The sequence below is a fragment of the Cheilinus undulatus genome, linkage group 23 (genome assembly GCF_018320785.1).
Source record: "Cheilinus undulatus linkage group 23, ASM1832078v1, whole genome shotgun sequence".
Taxonomy (NCBI): domain Eukaryota; kingdom Metazoa; phylum Chordata; class Actinopteri; order Labriformes; family Labridae; genus Cheilinus; species Cheilinus undulatus.
This window is the reverse complement of record NC_054887.1, coordinates 4994929-5015958: the sequence shown is the minus strand read 5'-3', so window position 1 is coordinate 5015958 and position 21030 is coordinate 4994929. Positions and strand designations below refer to the sequence as shown.

Below are 21030 nucleotides of genomic sequence, written 5' to 3'. Positions count from 1 at the left end.
GTCGAGGTTGAGGAGACGCCGTGAGTACCTTCGTTTTCTAAATGTTCTAAGTGAAGTTTAAAAAAACGAGCCAAACTGTTTCCACTGATGCTCAAAAATCTTTTCTTTTCAGGGAAGAAGGTAGGACTGACTTTGAGCTTTCAAGGCACAGTTTTGGTGTGAAGCCTCACTCTCCTGGCACAGCTTACCTGATCATGTCTTCACAGAGGAGGAGACCCAGCCAGAGGAAGGTAAAAATCTTTTTCTGCTTGGCTTTTACACCTCCCCTGACTTATACTTTTCAATAGCCTTTTGTCTGAGTTGCTTGGAGTGTTCTTTTGTCTTTACAATGCAATGGTAGCCAGGAATACTGATCAACCAGTGACTGGACCTTCCAGACACAGGTGTGTTTATCGTGCAATCACTTCAGACACATTCGCTGCGCTAAAGTGATCCCCATTTCACTAATTGTGGGACTACCAGCATCAATTGTCTTGTCCTCTGTTGAATTAGGTCAGTCCATTTTAAGGGGATGGATGTTTATGCTGGTTTTTTTTGGGGGGGGGGGTGGCCTTACAAGCCAAATCATATTGATTATGATTGATTTGTAAAATCAAGGGTAAAACATCCAAGGGGATTAATACTTTTTATAATAACTGAATGTTTGAGTATGGTTACCGGCAGCAAAACAACAAAGTATTTTCAAGCTACGCAGCTAATTCAACATTAGCAGCTGAGTGCTAGCTTGGTCCAAGGTAAGCTCTAAGTGACAACTAACATTTCAAAACTCACCAACAGATCATAACTTGACTGTCAGTTATATTCAAAACCACAGTCTAACAGCTGTTGCATGTTTTGGCAAATTAATTTTGGTAAATCTCATTTAAAGTTAGCTTGAATTAGCTGAAGGGTGCTAGCATAGTCCATTCTTAGCCCGAAGAGAAAAACGTTATTTACCAACAGATTCTTGTTAGATTGTAAAATCTGCTCAAATCAAAACGTAACAGTGGATGAATGTTTTTAGCTAGCTTTTGTTGCTACTGTTTTATATTAGCATTTCTCAACACTGGAAGTTTAGTGCTAGCTTAGTCCAAGTAAGCTAAAAGTAAAAAGTACACTTTAAAAACTCGACGTACTAACAGATGTATAACTTGACTGTCAATTATATTAAAAACCACAGGTTAACAGCAGAATGTTACATTTTTTAGCTAGAAAATATCTAATTTATCTAGCTATATTTCATTTAAACTTAATTTAGCACTGGTTGTAGGGTGATGGCTGAGTTTGGGTTAGCATAAAATGACAACTAGAATTTAAAAACTTGACAGATTATAACCTTATTGTCAAATATGCCCCAAAGCAAAGCCAACTGTAAATGTATGTTTTAGCTAGTTCATGTTGCTACTGCTAATTAAATTTTAGCTTGTCTTAACACTGGAAGTAGAGTGCTGGCTTTGTCCAGACTTAGCCAAACGAAAACTAGCATTTCAAAACTTTAACTTCCCAACGGATCATAACTTGACTGTCAGATATATTCAAAACCACAGTCGAACAGTTGTTGCATGTTTTGGCAAATTAAATTTGGTGAAGCTTATTTAAAGTTAGCCTGAATTAGTACTGGATGAAGGGTGCTAGCCTACTTCATTCTAAGCCCAAAGTAAAAAGTACAATTTTAAAAACTGACATACAAACAGATCATAACTTGACTATCAGAAATATAAAGAACCACAGATTAACAGCAGAATGTTACATGTTTTAGCTAGAAAATGCTGCTATATCTAATTTAAGGTTAGCTTAGCATTTGTTGTACAAGGCTAACAGTGGATGTATGTTTCTAGATAGCTACTGCTAGTTCAACATAAGCTTATCTTACCGCTGAAAGTTCAGTGCTAGCTGAGTCCAAGTAAGCTACAATAGGAAATAAAACTTGACCAGCAGACTATAACTTGACTGTCAAACATATTCAAACCAAAGACTAACAGGGGAATGTTGTATTTTTCTTTGTTTGTTTCTTTTAAGCACATTAATTCTGCTAAAGCCAGTTAAAAATTAGTTTAATTCAGCACTGGATGTCTGAGTCCAGACTTGACAAAAGTAAAAACTACAATTTTTAAACCTGACCTACTAAAGCATTTTAATTTGACCGTCAAATATGTCCAAAACCAAAGTGTAACAGTGGATGCTTGTTTTAACTAGCTAATGTTGGTACTGCTAATTCAATATTAGCATATCTTAGCACTGCATGCAGGGTGATAGCTTGTTTCAAAGTTTGCTAAACTAGCAGTATTAAAATCTTCTTCAAATCTCAAAACTTAAAGATGCTAAAAACCAAGTATAACACTGGATTGATGGATGTTTTTAGCCAGCTAATGTTGCTTATTCAACATAATCTTATCTTAGCACTCAAGTTAATTTGATACAGCTTATTCAAAGTTAGCTGTAGCACTGGTAGAGGGCTAGCCTAGTCCACAGTCAGCTAAGAATAATATCTAGAATTACAAAACTTAACTTAAACGGACTTACCATTAATTATAACTTATTTTTAAAATATGGTCACAACCAGAGTGTTACTGAAGAATGTTTAGGATTTAGTATAATTTAGCACGTTTAGCTAGCAAATGCTTTTATAGCTCATTAGCTCTAGTAGTACAACGTGATCAAGTTAAAGGTTACAGTGACAACTCGCATTTCAAAACTTCTCTTGCTAACAGAAAACAACATGATTGTCAAATATGTTTAAAAAACCAAGGTGTGACAGTCCAACGCTGCATATTTTAGCCAGTAAATGTTGGAACTGCTAATTTAAGAATAACTTAGCAGTGGTGGTTGGTCTAAAAAGTTAAGTAAAATTGACACGCATGTCAAAAGTTGTTTAGCTGGCATGTTTGTAACGTTTATTCAGTTTAAAGGTGTATCAGTGCCGTGTGGCATGATTTTAGCTAGCAAGCTATCTGTTTCCACTTGTTTTTCTACAAAGCTATGCTAACATTTTGCTAGCTTTAACAGCTTTAGTACACATAAGATTGGTATTATTTTCATCTAATATCTGAGATTAATATTTTCTTTACTTTAAAATGTCTCTGTCTGCTCCACAACGGGATCCCTAGAACTAGCAGAGTTACCTCTTTCTACGCTAAAATGTCTTACTGTTTGCAATCTACTGTGATGCATTAATATCAAGCTAATATTGAGTGTATTGTGATGGGATATGTATATTAGTGTATTTAATCAGTTAAAAAATATTTTAATCATAAGCATAAGCAAAATCATTCAAATGACACAGTTTAAAGGTTCAGCGTATATTTCATGTTGATCTGTTCTGTGTTCAGTTTCTGCTTTGATTTCTGAAATGTGACAAATTGCTGAAGGGCCCAGTTTGTGATCCCTGATCATTCACAGTTTTTAGCTTTGTTCAGAAAGTCAGACATCATCATTGGTTTTAGCACATCCCAAGAGAGTGAAAAAAAAAAAAATCATAGATTTTGACCAAATTTCAGCCTGGAGCTGTTTGCTACATTCTCATTGATCCTCTAATCCTTATTTTGCTCGCTCAGACATGGAGACGGCAGCAGAGGAAGGTGGGTATGACTTATTTTCAACAGTAGCAAACAGCTGTTGATGTTATTTATTTATTTCATATTTCTCATGTGCTATTGTGGTGCATATTATCTTGTCCTCTTTTGTTACTTTTGGCCAGTAATAATGAGAATATGGCTTCAATAATTCTTTCTTTTGTCCTTGTTATATAGAGGAAACTGCACCTGAAGTAGAAGGTAATTATCCTCTTTTAATATTAATCACATGCCAGTGAAATTCCATCTGTGCATTTGTAAAGCGTAATAATATTTATAGAGAAAAAGCTTAGGATTTAATGACATTTAATCACAGCTCTTCTGCGCCACCCTAAATATTACATACATACCCGCTTCATATTAATCCCACACAGCCTCATGAAAAACTTCAAATGCAGATTGCGGTTTTCATCTCATTGTTTTTTCTTTTTCAACTCCCATCTGAACACCATTTATTTACTTAAGTCAATATTTTCATTCTCTAGGCTTAGCATTCACTGCTATGTTTGGCTGCCTGCTGGGCTGCCTGCTGAGTAAATACAGGATGGATTTACTCCAAAATTATATATCCATGTTCCAAAAACTGTGACATCTCTTCAGACAAAATCAGAGACTACTTTCAACTAAACATCAGAACTAATTACCGTCAAGACTGTAGCTCTTTTAATCTTTTTTATTGACCAAACATCAACAGTTTGGATGCTGAAATGAGAAAACTTCTAAACATATTATTGATTTATCATAGCCTTGTCAAGTGTAATTTTTTTCTGGGTTATGTTTAGGACTAATATTGATCTGCTGTATTATCTGTGTGGTACATCTAACTTTGTCTCTCTACTTCAACCCATTTTAGAGCCTCCTCCTACAACAGAAGGTAATCTCCTTTACCCACTATAATACTCTATCATAGCATTCTGTAAGTACAGTTTTTAAATGGACACCTTGCATCTATTGCAACATTTTTATGTATATCAGAAGTGTTTTCATTGCCCTGCTTTTACAAGTAGATTGTGGGCAGTGTCCGATAAAAATAATATAGCTTTTCAAAGCTCCTATGAGAAACTTTCAATTGTTTTAAATTGTGTTGGTTTGCCAGCCCCTTTGGGTAAAGGGAAACCTCTAATCTGTTTGCAGGATTTGTTCTGGTCAGAAGTATTTAGCATTCTTTGTCCACCTTTTACCAGTCGGATGAATCATTTTTTGAGAATATTGACTGTGGAAAATATATATCAAAAAGGTCATTGCCATGAGAATTAGCTTAATCGATCAAGTAAGCTTACGCAACAAATTCTAATGACCGTAGTCAGACTAACTCTGTGACTGTTGAGGCATCATCAGAGTGACTCTGTGACTGTTGAGTGATCATGAGAGTGAGGCTGTTTTCGAATTTCGCTACTATACTAGCAGTGCATACTGATTTGCCCAAAATGTAGTATGTAGTATGCGAACAAATGCAAAAGTTGCAGTATGCCAAAAATACCTGGATGACGTACTGATTCGGGAAAATTTCACAGTATGCATAGGACCAGTCTGAGTGACTGTGACTGTTGATTGGTCATCAGAGTGACTCTGTGACTGTTGAGTGGTCATCAGAGTGACTTTGTGACTGTTGAGTGGTCATCAGAGTGACTTTGTGACTGTTGAGTGGTCATCAAAGTGACTCTGTGACTGTTGAGTGGTCATCAGAGTGACTTTGTGACTGTTGAGGGGTCATCAGAGTGACTCTGTGTCAGCTGGGTTGTCATCAGTTACTCTGTGACTGTTGCAGGTGAACAGAGTCTCTGCATAGCATCATTAGGTGCTAAGAGTAACTCTGTGACTGTTCAATGGTCATCAAAGTGACTCTGTGACTGTTGGGTGGTCATGAGAGTGACTCTGTGACTGCTGATTGGTCATCAGAGTGACTCTGTGACAGGTGGCTTGTCATCAGTTACTCTGTGACTGTTGCAGGTGAACAGAGTCTCTGCATAGCATCATTAGCATATTTCATGGAAGCAGGGCAGTTTAGCACTTGTTTGATCTGGTAAATGATAAAGATATACATAAGCTGTGTGAGATTTAAAAACATATAACCAGTCAGCAACCTCATTCAGCACAGAAATGTGGACACTAGCCAGCAAAGAGTATCGGAGACTATCGGTGCTAGCACTGCTAATATTAGCTACACTTAGCAAACCAACCTCACATCATTTACCTGATAAAACTCCTCACAGGAGCTTTAAATATGACATGCCATGAAATGCACAAGCTTATTTTCTTTAACTTCAGGCAAATTCAGCCTTAACCATCCTCCAAGTAATTGCTTTTTTCTTTCATGCTCCCTTTATGGCATCGCTGATCTACCGCCAACTAACATTGCATTTACAAAGAGCCTGAAGAAGGAGGTAACACACTCTACAATCTCTCTCCAACCAATAAGCAACTACATTCAACACAAGAATGGCTTCATAACCAACTTAAAGCTCCTAACAGCAGCTTTAAATATATGAAATAAAGAAGCTTATGTACTTTAACTGTATGTGACTCCGGCTAAACTATCCTCCTGGGTAATTGATTTGTTTGTTTTCTTGCCCTCTCTGTGGTGTCGCTGATCTACCGCCTGCTCACATTATTCTTACAAAGAGCCTGCAGAAGAAGGTAAAACACTCAATTTCTTTAAACTTGCACACATGATGTGACCAAATTGCCCAAAATCACGGAGGTTTTTGCATCCCACCGTGTTTTATAGTCTTGATTTTGGGCCTTAATGCTGAGAGATTTGTAGGAAATAGAAACAGTGACTTTCAATCTTTCCAATCCCCTGTTGCAGATGAATTCATTCAGGGTGTAAATATCTTCTGTATTCACTTTTGATAACACATTTAGAAATGTTTCTACCATCTGAAAGCACACCCATGCTTTCATGGCCGCAGAAGCACTTACATCAACCCTGCATGATGAAAACAGTTTAGACTTTCTCTTACTGACTTCATATCAAACCATGTGAACATAAACATCTGAACTAGGGGGAGAAAAATTTCACACAGTGAAACAAATCCATTTTCTTTCTGTCTGCTTTTGTCCTCATGTTCTTTGTTGCAGAGCTAACAGCTGCAGATGAAGGTACGTTACCTTACTGAGGAGGCCGTTTGAGGACATTTTGTTCATTCCTATACTTCATCATGAATGCCTGGTGTCCTTACTTTTTCTTTCCGCTGAGAAATATTCAGTACCACATATGCTTACAGAGTGTGCCTGTCAAAATAAAGCGCATGATGCCTTTTTAAAAACCATGCTTTTGGCAGACTTGGAAGAAAACCCTTCAAGTTGAGTTTATTTCAGTATGCTTGTTCACTCTGGCTAGTTTTATGACAACAAAGGTCCTTGATGTCATACATTTAACCCAAAGTGTGGGTTGCAGCCCCTTGAAGATACAGCAGTTGGGCCCCAAGAGGTCCTTTAAAATAAATATAAGCCATAATCTTTCCGTTAAGTCATGTTTTAGTTCTCAAAGGGTGGTTGGGACCAACTGGGGGATCATGAGACACCTACGGGGTGTTGCAAGATGCCTGGCAATATTAAACCCTTAGGCATCCCTTTAAACAACTACATACATGTATATCCCTATTGGACATTTCTGCACCTACTTTAAACACTAAAACACATTATTTATATTACTTTTAAAAACAAATTTTTGGGGTTTCTTTCTCTTGTCACTTCCAGCTCTGATCGCAAATCTTTGGTCATTGTCATGATTGTATGTGTTTATAACCCTTTAAATGCCAGTTTGTTCAATTTTCAATTCAGCAGAATGAGGAATTTTCCACATTAAAAATGCTAAGTGGATTTTTTTTTTAAATTATTATCAAAGATGGTCATAAGTCATCAATTACCACTGACATCAAGTCTTTTGCATTTTTATTTTTTGTGCAGTGTCCAGAATTTGTGGAAATTATGCAAAAGATGGACCCTTAGGAAACATTTTGAGCCCTACCTTATATGTTTATATTCATATTTTCTTTTTTTAATCGATTGATTTTTTTGTAATCACCTTCAGTTCTAACTATGACATCATTTGAAATACCTGATACTCGAAACTTTTGACTTCCTGTTTAGAGATTTATGATCAATGGGTATTGATGAAGTTTGGCACTGAACATTGACCTGCAGCATGCCCCTAACGAAGCACGCTGAAGTGGCGCTCCAGAGATGCAGTTTCTCTTATCTAACATGCAAAACCCAAGTTCATATTCATGTCAACACCCAAAGACATTTTATATGTGATTTCTTAATATGACTTTATTTCACAGAGCTATTAAAAAAATCCCACTGTAAGTTTGTCTTTTAAGTGCCCTACAGATACACGCTTGAACCACAAAGGGTAATGGTGCCATCTAGTAGTTAGTAGTAAAAATTGCAAGTCTAAGGTTCCTATTCAAAATTGCATCACAGATAATGGCAGTAACAGTGACACATGGTATTGCAAATTTGCAAACAAAATAAGCAAATATAAAGGGTTTGAATGGGCAAGTTTTGTCCCCAAGGCACACCAACGTGAGTATTTTTCCTATACACAATACCAAACCAAACCAATACCAATGTAATGATTTGGCTTGAAAAACTAAAAATGAGCAAAAATACACATCTTTGTGCAGTTTCATACCAATTGCATCAACAGAACACAAACTGGTTCAAGAAATCCAAAACAGAATGCGAAGAATGTGCCTTGGTATACCTAAGGGTTAAAGAGAAACAGAAATGGTTTCAAATCCGACGTAAAATATATGCATTAAATTAGTTTGAGTTTGATTTTAGACTACTCATCCTGCTTGTCAGTTGTTAAAACAGCACATAGTCAACCATAAACCATAACTTTGCCACCTTATAACAAAATAGCACACATAATAACCTTTCCAGCTGTTTAATATGCTATTGCAGATGAGTTCTTGTGACATCATGAGCCCACATAGCTGTCCCGCCCACATTAAACCAAGCCAAGAAAGAGGTGAAAGACTTTCTAGCAGTCCAAATCCAGAATTCAGTCACATGTAGATCTCAGTGTTTTCACATATTTACATATTCCAACATATCCAGTAGGTTAAGACAAAAACCTTGGATTTCACTTTACATGGTCTTTAAGGTGTTTTAATCGATTTAGTATCAGCTTTATTGGCCAGCTATGCTTAAAAATACAAAGAATGTGAGTTTGACAAACTCTGCTTGCTATGTACTGGCAGTTAACATTAAAACTCTCAAGCATACTGCCAGTCACATACGCTACATTAAGTTCCCAAAATGCTTTGTGTGTGGCTCCAGTCCAGCACAAACAGGGACCGTGGCACATTTAAAACAGCTTGTCCCTCTTGATGTGTGAAATTCATCCACAAAAATTTAACGTTAGCTTGCTATTTAGTACCTTCACCAAATGAAGTTAGTTTTTTAATGAAAGGACACCTCAATTAAAAAAACAGTATGCAACAGAGGTGGGCGGAGCACAACGCTCCACAGATAGACGTCCACATTTAGTGCATGTGCTAACATGCTACAAGGACGGAGAGAAACAGAAACAGTGCAGACGTTTTATTTTCTTTCTTTTTTCCACGGGGGAGAAAGAAAAATTAAGTTTTTCAGTACTGGATTACTTACCGGCAGCTAAAAGTGCATCACTTAAATTGCAAAACAAACACGTTGCGCGACTTGTTACAACAAAAAAGTAATCTGAGTACACAACCAGATTTCTGTGTAATCCATTTGTGTTGATGTGAATCTGATATCAAATTTATACTGACCTTGACTTTTTTATACACTTTGTTCTTTTTTTATATGATAGATGACTCCAAACCCAAACCAAAGTAAGTCTTTTGTTATTTTCTTCTTGTTTTATGGTAGCTACCATCTTTTTTCTGTGTGTATACGTGTTTGGGTCATAGAGAGTTTTCTTTATAGTAATTCAGAGATGTTTTTACAGGGCGTTTGCTCCATCTATAGCTGTACCAAAGATCCCAGAGGGAGAAAAAGTCGACTTTGATGTAAGTGACCGACACAATAGTTGACTCACATGGCTTTAGAGTGGCTGTAAAGTAAATATTGTTTTGTCTGCAGACTGTAATTGTAAGGTTGTATGAATTATAAGGCCCAACTGTCTGCTGCAGTAATTTAGGATCAAAACCTTGTTTATGACTCCATGTTGTGTTTTTGTGTCTGAATATGAAGCCATCAAAGGTGCTTATACCTCTGCCAACACCAGCATGTGTTTGTAACTGCAGGACATCCACAGGAAGCGTCAGGAGAAGGATCTGTCTGAGCTGCAGTCTCTGATCGAGGCCCACTTCATCCAGAGGAAGAAGGACGAGGAGGAGCTCATCGCTCTCGTTAACAGGATCGTAAGTCTTCCGCCAAAGAGTGCCAGCTGGAGCGATGCGCCACCCAGTAAACAATTACACTGTGAGTGTGTGTTTGTGTGGAGCAGGAGAAGCGACGTGCTGAGAGGGCCGAGCAGCAGAGGATCCGTACTGAGCAGGAAAAGGAGAGGCAGGCTCGACTTGCTGTGAGTTCCTTTTAATTTTCATCTAAATTTATTCAGGAATGGGGCCACATACTAAACGCATAAAGAGAGTCTTTAACAACAACTCCTCCTTACTATCACATCTCTGTGTTAGTAAAAAAATGTCTGTGAGAAATAGGTCAGTAATTTGTTTTTTTAAAGCAGCTAAAGTCATAAGAATGGATGACAATGTTCAAGGCCATCCATCGGGGGAATAAAGAGTAGAGCTTTCTGGGGCAGAAGTAAGTGGACATTGTCAAAAATGGGCTCTAAGTGGCAAAAATGGGCAGAAAAGGGATCTTACTAGAACCAGAAATAGGTTAAAAGTGGCAAAAAACAGCAGAGAAATGGAGAAAAGGGGTTACAAATAGCAATAGCAATAATTCCCTCAAGTTTCAGAAAAATCCCCCCAACCTTTCAGAAAATGTGTGCTGAAACACGCTGTTCTCAGATTTTCCCCTCATGATGTCATTGGGGGAGTTAGCCCCGCCCCCAGGTTCGGTTGGCCCTCCCTGCTTGGAAGAAAGTTCTTCCCTCCTCTCCTGATCCTCCTCTCCGCTGGCAGCAGAGAGGAGGATCAGGAGAGCCACTTCCATTAAGCCACATTCATTTCCTGAGAGAGGCGGAGTCAGGGGAGGAGTCAGATAGCTCAGTAACATTTAAAGCCACAGATACAGAAACAGCTCGCTCTGAGCAGGGCTGAAACAGAGGGGGTTATAGTCATGCAGAAATCCAATACTGGAGTGTTTTTTCAGCAACAAACTTCACAGGCATGTTTTTGGGACCTCTGAGACCGATATAAACTTGTCTTAAAGGGTAAAATATGTAACCTTTAAGCTGAAAGTGTCAAAAATGGGTAAAAAGTGCTTGAAAAGGTTGTAAAATGGGCCTAAAAACTATCAAGAATGGGTTAAAATTGGCAGAAATTGGCAGAAATGGGGTCAAAGTGGCATAAAAAATGATTAAACGGAATTTCAAGTGGCATAAACGGGGTCAAAGTGGCATAAACCAGCAGAAAAAAAAATGATTAAACGGAATTTCAAACAAACATGGAAAAAAGCAAAAATGGGCTTGAAAAAGTAGTGAATAGTGGGTCAACAATGAGGAGAAAAAGGCAGAGAGTGGAGAAAATTGATTAAAAGATGCAAACACAGGAATATAAAAGGGGTTAATGGGGCAAAAATGGGTCCACAGAAACATAATTAGGTGAAAAGTCGAGAAAATGGGTAAAAAGTGGCAGGAATTGAAAAAAAATTGGCTTAAGGTGGCAGAAACGTAAAGGGTTTACAAGTGGTAAAAATGGGTTTAAAAAAAGGCACTAATAGGTCTCATCAACATTGACATACTGGTAAAATAGGCAAAAATGTGCATAAAAAAGGGATAAAAATGGGTTAAAAGTGACATAAATGGGTCTTCATAGGCAGAATTAGGCAGAGAAGGTTGTAAAATGGGATAAAAGTTGCAAAACTGGGTTTAAAGTGGCCTAATAGGGTCTAGCAAATTGGAATTTGGTCAACATTTGCATGACTGGGTGTTAAAGAGAGGTGAAAAAGGATAAAATAGAAAGGGGTGAATAGTGGCAACAATGGGTAAGCAGAGGCAGAATTAGGCATAATAGGGTTAAAATGGGTTAAAAGTAGTAAACGGGGCAGAGAGAGTTATAGAACAGGTTTAACTGTGGCAAAAATGGCTAACAAGTGGCTGACTGGCAAAATTGATGATGAAAATGCATTAAAAAGTTGTAAAATAAGTTTAAGGTGGCAAAAATGGGCAGAATAAGGGGGTTGAAAATGGGTTTAACAGTGGCAAATTTGTTTAAAGTGCCACAAGTAAATGGCAGTTGCAAAAATATACAGGAAAAGTGGTTAAGAGGGGTCTGAAGGTGATGCAAATACACAATTTCAACGTTAGAACCTAATAATAGCTTGACACGCTCTTCAGCTCTAAAATAAAGTAACTGTTAGCCAGGGCTAACGGCACTAATGATCCAACACAAATGCATTGGTTTTATCAATAAATCATAACTGGAGAGGGCCCATTCTCTGGGTTTATCAGCCAGTTCTGTGGGCCGTCCTGCTCTGTCACAGCATTTCTGCACCCATCTTACTGCTGATGGTCTTTATTGCTCATGATGGTCACAAAGAGGCATCAGTGTTACTATCATTCTGTTTTATAACCATGAAGAAAGTCATCACAAGGGCTTTAAAATGTGATAATATGTCATTTTTATCTATTCATCTTCATCTACAACCCTAAAGCGACCAAAACAAAAGTCGGTACAGTTCGAGTTCACCCACTGTGTTTTTAAAACTGTGTGTCCTGGAAAGGAATCCACCTGCGGTTATAGTGAATTCATTTAAGTGATTACAGTCGTTCCAAGATTCTGCCCTTTATTTTTGGTCCAAAAACAGGATGAATAAAAAGCATGATACTTTGTCCTGTGACCGTCTTATGAAACTTGTTCTGCAGGAAGAAAAGGAAAGAAAGGAGCAAGAGGAGGCACGGAAGAAGCAGGATGAGGATGCCAAGAAGAAGAAGGCTCTGACTAACATGACCCAGCAGTATGGTGGAGTGGCACAGAGGGTCGGTCATACACAGATACCAATAAAACATTAGTTTTCTGAGTTTTGACAAATGTCTGATGTCCTGACATAAATTCTGCTATACAGCAAGATGGAAAGAGGGGAGCAAAGAAGCAGACAGAGAGAGAGAAGAAGAGGAAGATCCTGGCTGAGAGGAGGAAGCCTCTTAATATCGAACATCTCAGTGAGGACAAACTGAAGTACGGCACACTTTAGAGTCAGCTGCATGTTTGGTTGTGTCCCGTAAGTTTTCTCTTTTCAAATACAGCTGACTTGTCCTTTAGGGAGAAGGCCAACGAGCTGTGGCAGTGGCTGATGACGCTGGAAGCGGAGAAATTTGACCTCAGCGAGAAACTGAAGAAACAGAAATATGACGTAAGTACTCCATCTATCATGAGGGGTTGATATGATGCAGCACCTATGAAAAGTATTCACCTGCTTTTGGGATAAATAATTTTAAAAAATCTGGTGTAATGTTACAGTGCTCTTATTTTCCTTACTACCACCATGGAAACCTAGGGAAGAAACTGTTTTCAAAGGTAGCTACTGAGGCTTAGTGCTTGAACTGATTGACTGTACACAGCATACAATGAATTTAGATCAAGCTGTAAAAAATGAAAGATGTTGCATGTCGTTATTGCACAGCCTAGAGCCATGAAACACCCCAGAATATGAAATCTGATGGGCTACGCTCTCTACTTTTAAGTCCAAGGCCATCCTGAGGGCGTCTATCTAAAATGAATGTGGCTTGACTTCCAGATAAATGTACTCCAGACCAGAATCAATGAGCAGCAGAAGTTGTGAGTAACCGTTAATGAGGAGTGTGAGCTGCCTGAGTTTTCTGTACTTTTGCTGCCTGTTTGTTGAGGAGTCACAAAGCGGGTCTTGGGCGGCGGAGCGGGGAGCAGAGCTGGTCGGCAGCCACAAACAGAAGGTGAAACAAAGTTTGTGCTGATGACGGAGCCAGCAGAAGCTACCTGGCGCTTGTGTTTCAGCCAACTCTTCGCTATCGTCTGGTAGCAAATGGCAGAAAAAATGCCCAAAAGCTGTTGTGTGGTGGGGCTGTGCTCCCAGCGGGGTAAATAATCCAACAAGACGAGGTTAGAAGCATCCGGAACAGATAAACTGAGACCTGAGGAGGACAGGTAGAGAAATCAGCAGGAAAACTCTGACAACCTGATACCATTCAGTTAATAAGACAATGATTCATGGAAAAATGAGCTATCAACATCTATTTCTGGGCCTTTTTTAGCTTTAATGTGATTCAGACAAATTCTATATGTATCAACACTTTTCCCCTCCAGAGAAACTACAGTGTGATATTTTATAATATACCTCCTCTGTGGTTGAACACTAAAACAACTTTTTGACATGCTGGTATCATATTTTCGATAGCTACAAGCTAATGTTAGCATGCCAGAATCTTAAATGTCCACTGTCACTTATGCTATGGCTAGCTAGCATGCTACCACTTAATGAAACCAGGGGCATAACTACAGACTAATGCTTCATAAAACCATTTACAGTACTTTCTTGTGGTATGTTAAGCTTATGAATGCGGGCAGGTGTTTGGGCTAGCTTAGGCTAGCATAACGAACGTAAAAAGGGGTTGAAACAGCTAGCATGTATAACGTCAAACAGCAAGCTAGCTCACGGGTGTTACATATTTGGAGCATTTCCAGACGAAAGTCACCTTGTCAAACTCTTTACTAAGCAAATCATAGTTATGAATGTCCAAAATGTTTTTAGTTAGATTGCAATGCCACTTTGTTAGCCTATCAGTTTGTCTGTTTGTCAGTACTCTTTCTATAGCGCTTCCCACAGAGTGTGAGGTTTTGTTGTTTGTTTCGAACAAAATATCAGTCTTAGAATTCCTTCTGGGATGCTGATAAAGACGAACAAAACATTCCTAATGAGGTCTAACACAAGTCTGTGGCATTAAACAACCGTTAGAGATGACAATGAAGGGAAATTAAGCTAGCTGTTAAGGCTTTTGCACCTTGGGTCTGTTTTTACCAAGATAGTTTGACTGGCTGTGCATCCGAGACAAAGTCGATTTCAGAGAGGAAGCGTTGTGATGTGCCGCTACAATGTTTTAGTTTTTGTTTTTTTTAAATCAGCTTTATTCATAAAGCAACATTTTATGAATAAAACAGAAAAAGATCAGAACTTACATGAAAGATAGCAGGCTTTAGCTTTCTTGACTTCAGCTAAATCTAACAGAGCTACGCTATCCACGTAATTAAGTTTACCACACAAGCCAGTGTAGCTAAGTTAGCTTTAGCGACGGGAGCTTTAGCAAATTTAGCTAAAGCTAACTTAGCTCAATAGATAACCTAGCTACTTAGCCACTTTGTAGGCTTAGCTTTTGCTACATTAGCATTGTAGCTACATGGCTAACATAGCTACTTAAGTAATGTAGCTCCATACTTAAAGAACTACATAAGCTACATTTACTGTATTATAAAGTTTTCATGGCCATTTAGCAAACATAACTAATATAGCTACATGGATAATGTAGTTGCTTAGCTTACGTAGCAGCTTTGTGAGCTTACCTTTAGCTACATTTGCTACATTAGCTACATAATTACCATAGCTTCTTAGTTTATGTTACTACATAGCTTATAAGCTATGAATTGTATCCTGTGTTAAGATGTTTTAACAGAGGATTAGCTTTGTTTTTTTACTGTAAGCAGACTGTTTACTCAGCTTTATTTAATGGTTTTAAATTAGTTTTAGCAGGATATTCGCTTTTGGTATCCTAACCCTTACCCTGACCCTAAACTGAATTTTAATATGATTTTATTTTGAAAGTTTTTGGATGTAGTTCAGTTCTGAATGAGACGGCCTCTCAGATGTCTGATGACTCGCTCAAAATGAGATTGTGTTTCATTTTAAATGTGCAAAATTGGGAAGGAAGTGATCTAAGGTCTCTACCCCCTTTACAGCCTTTACTCTAAAGGCTTGCTCTTTTAACAGCTGAATTTAAACTCTAAAAAATGTATTTAGTCCACATAAAATTCTGCAATAGAGCATAAATACTCATAAAAATTAAAGATGTGTGCATCCAGAAAATGAGAACCGTCATATTTTTTATGTGGCTCTCAACAGCCATCCTTTTATCTGAAGTCAGAGATGTTTCAGAGCAGTCTCACATACATCTTTTGTAGCTTTAAGTTACAGTTTGACTAAAGGTAATTAAAGGATCTAGTTTGGTAATCTCCTTGTTCAAGAAAAGGTGAGTTTCTATCCGCAGATAAAACTCTTTTGGATGTCAGGTGAGTTTATCTGTCCCTAATGAGCTCTTCTTATGGACCATGAGGTCCTCTCTTTGGCTCAGCTCTTATCTGCCTGTGGTCTGTTGTCCTTGTGTTTAGCATGTCCTCCATGTTTGTCCCTTACAGATCAATCAGCTCCTGGCACGTGTCCAGAACCACCAGAGGTAAGACGTAGCCACATCTGAGCAATCCTGAGGCCTTCTCAGGATATCTCCAGGTGTTGCTGATAGCATTTAGAGGATGTTTTGCTCATCTTGAAAGCAGTGGAAGAATTGAGGTGGTTTTAGATCATTAAAGAGCCTTGGGGAATTTTAAATCAGATCTTGTATTTCAGGTTAATGCTAGAATGCAGATCTTGAAAATGCATTGTAATTTATAACCCAAGGCCTTTTAAACTCACATCTTCCGACTTGTTGCAAAGTGGGAACATGTGAAGAACTTTGACTGGGTTGTGAGCGTTTCTATTAACATAGAAACTTGGAGTACTTTTAACTTTGTGCTCTTCCTATGGCTATGATGTGAAACATCAGATAGTTTTACGTGTTTCAGACAGCCATGGAAAGTTGAAATGGTAGAAATCTGGCCTTTTCAGGATGCATGCAGTATTTTATCTCCCGTACCATGTCTCTTGATGTTCTTGATTCTCTTTTAACTGATGTAGCAAATCTCCATTCATCCATTACTCATCATCCCATTTTACATCTTCATCCAGGAAGTGTTAAAACACTGTTCTTGATCTGCTGCATTTCAGCTTTGAAGCGAGCGGGTGTTTGAGGAACCGTCCCAAAGCCCCACATACTCGCTTCTTTTTGAAAACTGCTTTGTGTAACTCTGTCGGTAACAATTTGGAAAAGTAAGCCGATCTAAATCAGCCATCTTGAAGGAAAAGTCTATTAAAAGCCATCGTTTTAAGGCAGGAAAGAGACGTCTGTTGAATGGTTCGGTAAGTGTCTGCGCTCTGCTTTTCAAGTCAAATATCTGCGATGTTAAACTATCAGATCTCACGGTGCAAAAAGAGAACAAAGGCAGAGAATCAAAGGTAAGGCTGCTGCTCAGAGGATACTATCATCATTAGCCAGCTGTGCTCTGGTGCTTTGCTTTCCTCCTAACAGCATGAGGATTTTTTGGTTTTTGGCCTCTTCAACCCTCCAGTCCTGCACTCCAGCTCTCTCTCCTCTATACCTACTGTCTCTGTCTTATTGAAGACTGCAGCACATCACTGATGAAACCACACACAGTGTTTGTAGTGATGTTTGGAAACAACATCAATGAACCCGAGGCAACAAGTACCATAACTCCAAAAACCTTCAAATGAATGAAGCACAAAGAAAAGATAGTTAATGTTCAAACTGATAAATGGATACATGTTTTTTAATACATTGAGAATTTGGTATCTTCAACATGTTCCAAAAAAGTTGGGACAGGGGCAAGTAAAGACCAGGAAAGTTGTGCATTGCTCAAACAAACCTTGAACATTACACAGGTAAATAGGTGTATGATACACTTTTTTGTCTCTGGCCAAATTGAGCAGCAGTCTTAAAGGATTTGAGCCATTTAAAACAATTAACAGACTTTATAGCTTTAGATAGCCATGTGACCAAAAAACTGCATTTAGTCGCAATAAAAAAAAGAAAAGAAAGAAAAACCCACACTGGTAACTGAAATAACTTGAAACTGTAAAAGTAAAAATAAATAAAAATTTACTGAAAATTAAGGAATAAAAGTCTGATATTGCTTTTGAGTTTTGGTTCAATAGAATAATTTTAAAAAACAAACTATTGAAACTGGCCTGGACAAAAATGGTACCCCTAGAAAATATGTACAATAATGTGACCATACAGATATTTTGAACTAAAGTGTGTGCTGTAATTAGCATCACAGATATCTTCAAACTTGTAATCAGTCAGTCTGCCTGATTAAAGGTTGAAAAGTAGTCACTGTGCTGTTTGGTATCATGGTGTGTACCACACTGATCATGGAGCACAGAAAGCTAAGGAGACAGTAGTCCCCGGAGATTAGAAATAATTATAGACAAGCATGTTGAAGGTAAAGGCTAGAGGAAGTTTAAGGTCCACAGGACTGCAGCCAACCTCTCTGAACGTGGCCTCAAGAAGAAAATTGATGGCAAATTTAAGAGACGGATAACACCAATGGTAACCGAAGAGCCCAGAACAACTCCAAAGAGGTTAGAGGTGAACTCCAAAGTCAAGTGTCAGTGTCAGAACCCACCACCCCTTATGTTTGAGCCAATGTGGACTTAATGGAAGATGACCAAGGAAGACTCCGATGCAAGAAATCTCAAGACTATCGAAGCAATCTGGAGCCAAATGTGCTGCCCAGTGTCAAAAAGCTTGGTCTCAGTTGCAGGTCACGTGTCATCCAAGAGGATAATGACCCAAAACGCAGAGCTAAAACACCATAAGGTGGTCTTACACCTGACGACTTTTCCTCCCATTCCAAAGTCAGAGTAAAACCATTGGAGTCTTGCTTAAGTTGCAGCTTGTTCCTGTTTTCCCAGTCGTTAGGTGTAAGATGGTCATGAAGGTGGTATTTCTGCAGTCTTGGTCTGGTCTTATGCAAATAGTGTTTCCCAGTGATGCAACCATCGTCCACAACCATTGGGAGCCAGTGTTGTGCATAAGCAGATTAAATCACTTCCAGGATAGTTCTTTCATTGTTGCAGTTACATGCAAAGTTGCTTCGGTGAACACTGGCTTATAAGAGATATTTACTTGAATGCAATCTCCATCTCCTTCTACATCTTCTTCTCTGCCCAAAAATTGTTGTTGTGAATTTCTACCAGATGCAAGATGGAAAATGATCTCAAAGGGAATTGTATGCTTGTCTTGTAGTTAGACTAAAATTTTAGTTTGAGACTAAAAACTCAGCAACTTGCTGATTAATTGTCTTTAGATGTGAAAAGATCTCAGAAGTCAGTCTTTTTAGAGTCTTTTAAAAGTTTTAGCAAAGTCCACAGGTGTAAAGCCAGGCTTAGAATGGCTAAGAACAAAACACTCGACTGTTCTGAAGTGGCCGACTATGAAGTCTGATCTGAATCCTATCGAACATCTGTGGAAGGAGCTGAAACATGCTGTCTGGAGAAACATGAGACAGCTGGGGCAGATTGCTCATGAGGAGTGGGCCAAAATACCTGGGACAGGTGCAGAAGTCTCATTGATATAACAGAAATCGCTTGATTGCAGTGATCGCCTCAAAAGTTTGTGCAACAAAATATTAAGTCAAGGGTATCATCAGTTCTTTCCAGGCCAGTTTCATTAGTTTTGAAAATGATTCTGTCAACCACAATTCAAAGGCAATGTCTGATTTTCATTTGTTAATTTCCTGTCAATTTTTATTCATAATTTTTGTCTTGTTTTAAGTTATTTCAGTGAGCATCGTGGGTTTTTCTTTCTTTAACAGTAGGGTACATGGATGTAGCACAGTGGTTTACAAACTTTTTTCACACAAGGCACACCTAAGGTTAAGCCAAAATTTTTAGGCACACCATTTTCAAATCGATAGAAAATAGACTTTTTAAATAATGTTACAATCAAGGTGGCCTATAAAAAGAGATAAAGAGGAAAACTTTCCAGGGCCCAGCCAACTGGGGAATCATGGAGATGGCAAAAGAAGGCAAAGGGTGGCAAAAATGGTTAAAAGTGATGAAAAATCATGGCAAAATTGGGCAAAAAGTGGCAAAACAAAGTTAGCAATTGGGCAAAAAGAGGCCAAAAATAGGTTAAAGTGGCAAAAACATGTTGAAAGTGTCAAAAAGGTGGCAAAAATGGGTTATAAGTGGCCTAAAAGGGTTAAATGTTGTTAAAAAAAAAAAAAAAAGTGGTAAAAATGGTTTAAAAGTGAACCAAGGCTGATCAAGTGGCAACTGGGCTGATTCCAAATTCATGAAAGTGATAAAAATGGGCAGAAAAGCGGCAAAAAGGGGTTAAAGTTGCTAAAAGGTGGTAAAAAGTGATTAAATGTGATGAAAATAATGGCAAAAAATGGCCACACAACAGCAAAAGTGGGTGAAAAGTTCCATAAGAAGTGGCAAAAATGCTTAAAAGCAGCTGAAGTGTTTAAGTTGTCAAACAAGCGGCAAAAAATGTATATAAAAATTGGTTAAAAGTTGCATGAATTTATAATTTAACACTAATTTCAATCCAACAATAGCTTGCCACGCTTTTCAGTTCTAAATGGGGGAACTGTTAGCCAGGATGCTAGCATCAATGCTACCAACCCAACACTTATGCACTGACGTCAATAAATCATGAAGCCCATTCTCTGGGTTTTTTCAGTACTTGCGATGAAATTGTAGCAAATAAAGTATGGTTGTAAATTCACACGGCACACCTAGACTGCTCACACCATTTCAGAACCACAGGCGTAGCACGGGGGAAAAGGGTTCTGATTACCCGGGCCCACAGTTGGGACTAAAAAAATCAGTCAACAGAATGAAATTTGCATCAAATAGAGAAAAACACAATACTCTGGGGGGCCTGCTCCTCCCTTAAGAATGTCCTAATGTTGTATTCCATTGCTGCAAAATAATGCAAGTAAATTAATTTTAACCATAAAAATATTGTTCATAAATGGGGAAATTATGGTTCAAAAATACATTGAAATGCATAGATACTGGTAAAAATGACATTTGTCTCGGCTAGCCAGCTAAGGGGGGCTCTGTGTAATATTCTTTCTGGTGGGCTGGTGGGGTACCAACTATTTTGTAAGATGTGTGTACTTTATTGGTAGCACCTTTAATTATTCCACCTTGGCCTCAAACTTGTGCCAAAAATATTCTTCACACAGTGACTGTACACATCAAGTATTTATTCAAGCAGACAGTAAAGCTGTTTAATGATTGTGTTTGTGATTCCACAGCGCCAAAGGAAGAGGCAAGGCCAAGGGCAGGGTGAGATAGATGCAGAAATCAGCGGGAGCTCTTCGAGGAAGCTTCTGAAAATGAGCAGCCTTGTTGACTTTGACAGCGTTAATGTATGTTTGAATAATGAAGCAGCATTACAAGAACTGGTTTTAGACAAAAACAATAAAAAAAATGAGCTGTTAAGTGTATTTTTCTTCGACTCTCAGTTCATCCT

The 21030-nt window shown here is 38.3% G+C and overlaps 1 protein-coding gene across 2 annotated transcripts; it reads left to right on the top strand.

Moving 5' to 3' along the window:
- Positions 1-20954, top strand: LOC121505449 (troponin T, cardiac muscle isoforms-like). Of its 2 annotated transcripts, XM_041780806.1 has the most exons (18): positions 1-20; positions 113-120; positions 207-230; positions 3534-3557; positions 3729-3752; positions 4405-4425; positions 5921-5935; positions 6174-6188; positions 6633-6653; positions 9361-9382; positions 9499-9559; positions 9797-9913; positions 10000-10077; positions 12544-12657; positions 12744-12856; positions 12941-13031; positions 16061-16098; positions 20813-20954. In XM_041780806.1, exons 4-18 carry the CDS (start codon positions 3536-3538, stop codon positions 20850-20852), a joined length of 792 nt encoding a protein of 263 aa, XP_041636740.1. In that variant the 5' UTR covers positions 1-20; positions 113-120; positions 207-230; positions 3534-3535; the 3' UTR covers positions 20853-20954. The 2 variants fall into 2 exon arrangements, with proteins under 2 accessions (XP_041636740.1, XP_041636741.1); XM_041780807.1 differs by lacking the exons at positions 1-20; positions 113-120; positions 5921-5935 and having other exon boundaries at positions 223-230.
- The last annotated feature ends 76 nt before the right edge of the window (positions 20955-21030 follow it).

Coding starts and splice junctions, on each gene's coding strand:
- LOC121505449 (XM_041780806.1), top strand. CDS start 3,536: ATGGAGACGGCAGCAGAGGAAG. Junction 9,383..9,498: donor GACTCCAAACCCAAACCAAA/GTAAGTCTTTTG, acceptor ATGTTTTTACAG/GGCGTTTGCTCCATCTATAG. Junction 12,658..12,743: donor ATGGTGGAGTGGCACAGAGG/GTCGGTCATACA, acceptor TCTGCTATACAG/CAAGATGGAAAGAGGGGAGC.